The sequence below is a fragment of the Vigna unguiculata genome, chromosome 11 (genome assembly GCF_004118075.2).
Source record: "Vigna unguiculata cultivar IT97K-499-35 chromosome 11, ASM411807v1, whole genome shotgun sequence".
NCBI lineage: Eukaryota > Viridiplantae > Streptophyta > Magnoliopsida > Fabales > Fabaceae > Vigna > Vigna unguiculata.
This window is the reverse complement of record NC_040289.1, coordinates 21,310,474-21,318,999: the sequence shown is the minus strand read 5'-3', so window position 1 is coordinate 21,318,999 and position 8,526 is coordinate 21,310,474. Positions and strand designations below refer to the sequence as shown.

The following is an 8,526-nucleotide window of genomic DNA, read 5'->3' as shown; positions in this document are numbered from 1 at the left end:
GGGCTTGTGAATTGTTTGATTTGGATGTGCGTGGTCTACAATGCTTTGGTGATACCTTAAAGGTTGGCTTGCTGGATGTTCCTTGAGTTGTGGCTCAAAACATATCCCTTGTGTTGTGGCTCGAGATAGGGGTTATACATGTGACATTCCTTGAGTTGTGGCTCGGAATGACATCTTTTGAGGTATGGCTTGGGATGGCGGATGAACATGAGGAACTCTTAAGTTGTGGCTCGGGTTAGCGAGTGTTACAAGTGTGAGTGTGCGAGTTGTGGCCCGTACAGATGGGTCCAGATAGATTGCCCTCCTCAATATGTGACTAATGAGTTTGGTAGTCTTAGGACGTTACGAACTTTGTTCGTATTGGGAACTCCACCTGGCGTTATGGAGTATGGTTCGTAGTTGGTTTCCCGCATGTGTTCTACAAGTTGTGACTTGTAGGTGTGGCAGCAAGACATCTTGAGGTATTCACCTAAAGACGTAAATCATGGATGACATGACGATAGCCATGTGATATTGAATCAAATGATAGAAAACCTTTGATGTGTGGATGTGCTTATCTAATTAAATTATATATGTGTGTTATATAATGTAGCTCCCCCTATCAACTTTTGTTTGGTGATGCGTGTATTGCATTACCATGTTGATTTTTTCATTCCTCATTTGTGTTTATGCTTCTCATTACATCACTATGACATTAATTTTTTCTACGGCCGTCATATAGTCAATTTTAGAGGAGAAATATGTCCAAACCGATTTTTAAATTTTTATTTTGAAATTTTGATTACAACAGCTAAACAATAATTACTTCATCAAAATTAAGTTAATTTAAAACATAATATTATGGTACGCATTAACATTTTTAAATAGAAAACTATTAAAAAATTAAATATCTATCGTGATTTGACAAACAATAAAAGAAAAGCAATGTATATAATATTTACATATATTTTCCTTTTTCTTAATAAAAAATTATAAAGAAATTTATTCAAGGCCCTAATTATATAGAATCTAAATATAATCCATCTTGAAATTTAACACGTTATTTACTTAAAACAGATGTATTTTGCAAATTCAAGAACGAAGCAGGAAAGTTTAAGGAAAGCATTGTGAATGATGTACAAGGATTCAGTCACAGATTTTCAGCCAATATTTTGGGAGTGTCCAATTTTGGTTGAATTACTCTTTCGGTTCATTCTACGTTTAAAAATATCAAGTTGGTCGTCTAATATTTTTTATTCTTAATTTGGTTCTGATTTTTTAAAAATTGATGTAATTTGATTCTTTTTTGTTAAATTTCTTAAAGCGGAGCTAGAATTTTTCACCAAAAATTATACTAGGATTATGTCAATTACCCAAACAAAACAAACCGTCCTTATTCACAACTTCAATTTTGGTGAAAAAACTTTTGTCCGATTCAAGAAATTTAATGAAAAAAATGACAAAATTGTATTATTTTTTCAAAGTTCAAGATCAAATTAAAACTAAAAAAAATCGAGAACCAACTTATTATTTTTGAACGAAAATAGAAACCAAAAGAATAGTTCCAAAATTTTAATATAAACTAGTAAAACTATTGTATTTACTTTTTTATGATATTAAAAAATAATAAAATTATAATTATTGTTATTATTATAATTTTAAAATTAAATATTAAATAATTTTTATTTTACTATAATTATTTTTTATTTATAATAATTAAGTTTGAAAATAATCAAATAAAAAATGACTAAATTAAATATTAGTTAATCTCGATTTTGATGTGTTTTTCATAGCTAAATGCATTTTTTTGGGTGTTGTTTTGTTCTAAATTCTTATTTTAGTTCAGATTTAGTTTTCTTTGTGAAAATGCTTGTTTTTTTGAAAATGTGATAATAAAGTGTTTTTAGTTAGATTTTTAGCTAGTTTCTTATTTTATAGCATTTTAGCCTTTTGGAGAAAAATAAAAATTAGATTTGTCGAGTATTGCAAGTTTGAAATTCAGTGCAGTTTCAAAATCCAGTTTTTGTGCAGTTAATTGAAGGTGTAAATTTGAGAGAGACTATTCTCGGTACGGTGACTTTGGTGTAGTTCCAACTCAGTCAAGTTTGACACAATATTACAATGCAGAGGGCAGTTTAGTTTAATCATGAACGTAACCCGCTACAGCCATGAACATGCGTATATTCTACCCGCTATTGGTTCGTTTTGAAGTGGAAGAAGCTGAACTAGCGAGCTAATTAAACTACACCTACGAGTGGTTAATGGAAGAAGTTGAGTAAAACCTGAATTAAGTTGAAAACGTGACTTGTAACCTGCTGGACCAGCGAGTTCACTTGCAGTAGCCAGTTGGGAGAGAATGGACAACTTGAGTTTTGTTCAAGGCCACCTAAGACCACCAGTCAACTTTAGCTGAGCTATGGAAGCTGGAATAGTCAGTCACTTAGTTTGTTAACCTGCTACTTGAGTCAGCCTTAGAATTAGTTAAGATTAGTTTTAGTTCAGTTGAGTGTAATAATTGCTTGTAGCCTGTAGTAGTCACTTTTACTTCTGACTTTCATCTTTGCTTGAATAAAGCTTTAGCACACAAAACACTTAGATAGTTTTCTACAGTTTTCATCAGTTCTCTTAGATAGTCTCTGCATTTATGTTTTCTCTGCCATGGTGATGTTCCAGACTCTTCATTGCTTCAGTACAAATTAGTTTTCTATATTCCATCCTTTTTTTATTTATTGTAGTTATCCTAAGATTAGACAACTTTTTAATACGTACACTAATGTTTTATTTATATACTTTTGCAAATAATATTGTGATTTATTTATCATTTTAATGTAATGAGCAAGAGGAACTCATTTGATTATACCTATTACCATTTTTTCTTAATAAGAGTCATTGTTTCTGTGAGTATTACTCATTCATGGATAGACGTAATTTATTACAACATTTAGTTTGGTCTAGATTTACTTTTATGAGTATTGAATAGTAACATGAGTAAAATGTTTAAGTTGTTTAGAAAAGAACAATCTCCACTGTCCTAATAACATGATATGTCGTGAGTAAGACAACAATGTACAACTTAAATTTTGGGTAGAAATATTTTATTGTATATTATATCTGGTGATGGGTGAATGGTTGTACATCAAAATGAAATTTGAGCCAAAATGAACTAAATTAAGAAATAAAACTATCTATACAGACTTAAATAAAGATCACATAAATCAAGTAGCGTTTGTCCAACGTACAAAATACCAATTTTTTTTCGTTTGTTGGGATTTCAATCCAACGTATAATGTTTTTTTTTTTTTTTTATCTTGATTTTCTCTGTCTCCCAATTCACATCAATCCTTTATGTGATGTAATTTGAACTTCAAAATCAATGAAGAAAATCTCTTTTCTAAAAGTGGATATTTATTTTTTTACAAAAAAATATCAAGATATATTTCAAAGTAGTATTTTTCAAAGTACATATCAAATATGATTAATTAAAAATAATAATAAAATATTTATGGTTCTTATATAACTAATAGTCCTACATTGTTTAAGAGTTGAAGTCAATGACACTTTAAATATTCATTTCTCATTCAATCCTTTGAACGGTTTTTTAAGAACCAAATCTAGACGGAGTTCTAAATTCTAAAGTGGATAATATCTTGAATGTAATGATTGAATGATGTTACTTAACTGCATTGTCTTTGAATTAGAATATTTTTGAATTCAAAATGTGAAATGTAAATAAAACTATAGTAAATTTAAGTGATTTTTTCACCCTCCCAAAGATATATTTCAAATTCTCTTTGGACCTACATAAAAACTTGGTCAGTGAATGTGCCATCTTCTCTGCTTTTCCTATAAATTAATGGAATTTGGGTTTTTGAATATTCAAAGCAAAAATCATCCTATATCCCTTGACATACTAGTAAACCAAGCATGTCTATAGTATCATCATCATCACTTCCTGTTTTCCCTCGTGATGCCAAACCCAACTCAATCTTTCCTCGACGCACCGCAACTTTTCATCCTTCCATTTGGGGGGATTATTTCCTTTCCTATGATTCTAATTTTCATGTAAGTGCATAACCCATTCATGTCTAATCTTACTTTTTAGGTTTAGATTCATGTACTCAATGTCAGCATTACTTAGTTATGTTATTTGTTTGGAATAATTTTAGTAGTGTATTAATCTGGAATATTAGTTATAGTACTTCATGGTTACATATTTACATCAAAATTCATAAAAGAAATACATTCATAAGAACAATTATTTACTATATGTATGGTTTTAAAGTGTTGGCATCGTAACTTAGTATTTGCTGTTGCCAAAAGCAACAAAATTTTCTTACGCTGGAATTTTCATAACCACATGCAGGAAGATGATAGCGACATCAAACAAGTTCCACTGTTAAAAGATTATGTGAGGAAGATGATTGTGTCTCCTATTGATGATAATTTTCTTTCTAAATTGAACTTCATCAACTCAGTCCAACGATTGGGTGTTTCTTATCATTTTGAACATGAAATTGATGAGGCATTGCATCAAATTTATGAGATTTCGACAAAGGAGAATAATATAATAGGTTACGATAATGATCTGCATCATCTCGCTTTGCTCTTCCGGTTGCTTAGACAACAAGGATATCCTATTTTATCGGGTATGAAATTTCTACTATTATACCAAATTTAAACTTTACTAACCAAATATAACCATGTTAATTTTTTATTCCTCATTTGCGTTTACGCTTTTATTTACATCACTATGACATTATTTTTATCTACAGCCGTCATATAGTCAAGTTTAGATGAAAAATAAGTCCAAACTAATTTTAAAATACAACAGCTAAACAATAATTACTTCATCAAAATTAATTTAATTTGAAACATAATATTATGGTACATGTGAAAGAAAAGAAAAGAAAAGCATTGTTTATAATATTTACATATATTTTCCTTATTTTTATAAATATTTACAAAGAAATTATTCAAGAAGGCCTAAATTTCGGAGAAGATTTTTATCTTGTATATAGAATCTAAATATAGTCATCGTGAAATTTGTATGAATCTTGAAATTTAACATGTTATTTGCTTAAAAAACAGTTGTATTTTGCAAATTCATGGACGAAGCAGGAAAGTTTAAGAAAAGCATTGTGAATGATGTACAAGGAATGTTGAGCTTGTATGAAGCATCCCAATTAAGATTCCATGGGGAAGACATACTGGAAGAGGCATATAGTTTTACTCTTAGTGAGTTAACTAAGTCATTAACTACCAAACTAAGCCCCTTTCTTTCTGGGTTAGTGGACCACAGCATAGGACAAGCACTTCGCAAGGGAATGCCTAGGTTGGAGGCAAGATATTATATATCTTTCTACCAACAAGATCCATCACATAATCAATGTTTGTTAACCTTTGCAAAACTAGATTTTAATATGTTGCAGAAGCTCCATCAAAAAGAAGTCAGCAATGTGACCAAGTAATATTTTCTCCAAAAGTTTTTTTTTATTATTAAATAAAAAGTAAATAAATAAATCCAACTATTAATTGGGATTTTTTTTGTTCAGGTGGTGGGTTAAAGATTTGAATGTCTCGACAAATTTTCCATTTGTACGAGATAGGATTGTGGAAGTTTGTTTCTGGATTGTTGGAGTCTATTATGAGCCGCAATACTGCCTTGCTCGAAGGATACTGAAAAAGGTTGTTGCCATGATATCCATAATTGATGATGTGTATGATGCTTATGGAACCATTGATGAGCTAGAGATTTTTACCAATGCAATAGAAAGGTAAAAAAAAATGCTTTTATACTAGTATCTTTTCAATCTTATTCTTCAATTTAGTATCTTTTTAATCTTATTATTTTTTAAAAAAATTTAAAGTAAACTTTCTAATGATTAGCAGGTGGGATATCTCCTCATTGGTTAATCTTCCAGAATATATGAAATTATGTTATAAGGCACTTTTGAATATTTTTGAAGAAACAGAGCAGGAGTTGAGAAAGCAAGGAAAAGAATACTTCGTCAAGTATTCTAAAAATGAAGTATGTTTAAGTGTTTTTTATTATCTATCTAATAGTTTTGAGTGTATAATAGTTTTATTATTTATTTGTTGTCTTAAAAACGAGTATTTCATTATGTAGAATTAAAAGGTTCGTAAAAATCTGTATCTCTTCAATTACCAACGTTACTGAACAAAATGGTGTATTATCTCTCTATATAAAGAATTTTGGGCTCGCAACATATCATGTGACTTAATTTGACCTTTCTTGAAAATCGTACTACGAACCTTTTGTTACTGTGTAAATTGGGTAACCAATTTTTGATCCCTAGCTAATAATGTAGTAAAATATTATTGTAAGCAACAAAGTTACCAAAGAAACTTCTTATCATATATTTGTACCTTTTCTTATAGATGAAAAGACTAGCCCAAGCATACCTTACTGAGTCAAGATGGTTTCATTCCAATCACATACCAACAGTAGAAGAGTATATGGAAGTTGCAATTGTGACAAGCACTTATGCTATGTTGACAACCGTATCTTTCTTGGGCATGGAAGAAACAACAGAGGAGGTCCTCATATGGACAACGAGTCACCCAAAAATTATTGAAGCTGCTTCACTTATTGGTAGGCTCATGGATGACATTGCTGGAAGTGAGGTATATTTTAAACTCCCATTGCTATTTCTGTTCAGTACATTATATGGATGCACTTACCTAAGGTTAAACATTTTTATGGGATGGGAATCTCACAAAATCTATGTTTAAAAGATGGGTTAAATAAATTTTTATTCTCTAAATTTTGATGTGAAATTGAAAAAAATCATTTTTGTCTGAAATTTAATACATTTTGGTCCCTGAAACTTTAAAATGAATTGATATAATCTTTTTAGTCCAATTATGTTAAATTTTGTTCATGTTATTTACACCGTTTGATATAATCCACTTTAATGTCAACTGTAAAACATGTTTGACACATAAAAAAATTTAACTTAATAAGATTAAAAAAATTATTTTCATTCATTTTAAAGTTTAGGAACTAAAATGTAGTAAAACTTCAATCACATACAAATTTCAATTTCAACATTTTATATAATCCACTTCAATGTCAACTGTAAAACGTGTTTGACACAAAAAAAAATTAACTTAATAAGATTAAAAAGATTATATTCATTCATTTTAAAGTTTAGGAACTAAAATGTGGTAAAACTTTAATCATATACAAATTTCAATTTCGCATCAAAATTGAAAAATTAAAAACATATTTCACTCTTAGAAAATAATAATAATAAATTATTCTTACTCATATGCCCAATGCTACTAGGTTAAATATATGGAACTCAACACATTTTATTTTAAAACATGGATGCAAAACCATTAATTTACTATATAGGTTCACTTATTCCTCTTACTTTAGAAAGGTAGGAGAACGAGATTAAATAATATTTTTTCTTAAAATATGTTTGGGTCCTAGATTAATTATGATGTTGTTTAGTTAGAATAAATTATTTTTTGGCTTTAATATTTTTTTTTGTCTTGAAAAAAACTTTTAGCATTTTAAATAATGAAACATAGTGATTTAGATAATAATATTGGCAAAAAGTAATTATTAGGAACCAAAAACCCTATGTAATTTCCAATTTCTTTAAATTCAGTTAGTTGCATTCATGTTAAATTGTTATCCTATATTTATGCAGTTTGAGCATGAAAGAGGACATGTTGTCTCAAGCGTTGATTGCTATATGAAACAATATAATAGTTCAAGGAAAAATGCCATTAAAGAAGTGCGTAAGTTGGTTGAGAGGGCCTGGAAGGACATTAATAAAGAATGTCTTAGTCCTACTCAAGTACCAATGAAGTTTCTCATGCGTGTTGTGAATCTTGCACGAATGATCGACGTAGTTTACAAAGAACAAGATAATTATACAAATTCAGGAGGAATAATGAAGGATTATATCAAAGCTTTACTAGTTAATAAAGTGTCCATGCAAATAAGCTAAAGGCTTATTTCTTTCATGTATTATTCATCTATTTCTCAAATTTCTATAATATTATCTGATGAATTATCCTTACTTAATAATTATCTTTTTAAAATGTATCAATTAAATGTAATTAATCTAAAAGTTTTGTTTTGGTGTTTAAAATAGATTCTATCATCACTCTAAACATAAAACAACTTGCTTTGATAGGTACATAAAAAAATAATTAACTCCTATATATTACTTCCTTGGGTAACTTTTGTACTTAAACTGAAAAAATGATTTTCAGGAGTCAGGAATGAAACAATAGGTTAGAAGCTTAGAAAAATTTCAAAAGAGTAAGTTAAACTCTATACAAATATTATTAAAGGCCAAGTTATCATACTCTATAACTAGATAATGCAATTATAGCAACATTTTCAACATTCGCAAAGCCAACCGAAAAGATGTAGAAAAACTATGTACCTAACTCAAATACTACGTTGATAAATTAAAATCAATTCAGAAACAATTTAAAAGAAGAATTAGTAAAAATATTTTTACATTGTTGCTCTCTAAGTGCCCAATGAAATACAACTGTTAT

The 8,526-nt window shown here is 29.2% G+C and overlaps 1 protein-coding gene across 1 annotated transcript; it reads left to right on the top strand.

Moving 5' to 3' along the window:
* The first annotated feature begins 3,875 nt into the window (after window positions 1–3,875).
* Window positions 3,876–8,027, top strand: LOC114170648 ((-)-germacrene D synthase-like). Its single transcript, XM_028056171.1, has 7 exons — window positions 3,876–4,041; window positions 4,343–4,625; window positions 5,068–5,443; window positions 5,532–5,753; window positions 5,869–6,007; window positions 6,379–6,624; window positions 7,662–8,027. Exons 1-7 carry the CDS (start codon window positions 3,904–3,906, stop codon window positions 7,962–7,964), a joined length of 1,707 nt encoding a protein of 568 aa, XP_027911972.1. The 5' UTR covers window positions 3,876–3,903; the 3' UTR covers window positions 7,965–8,027.
* The last annotated feature ends 499 nt before the right edge of the window (window positions 8,028–8,526 follow it).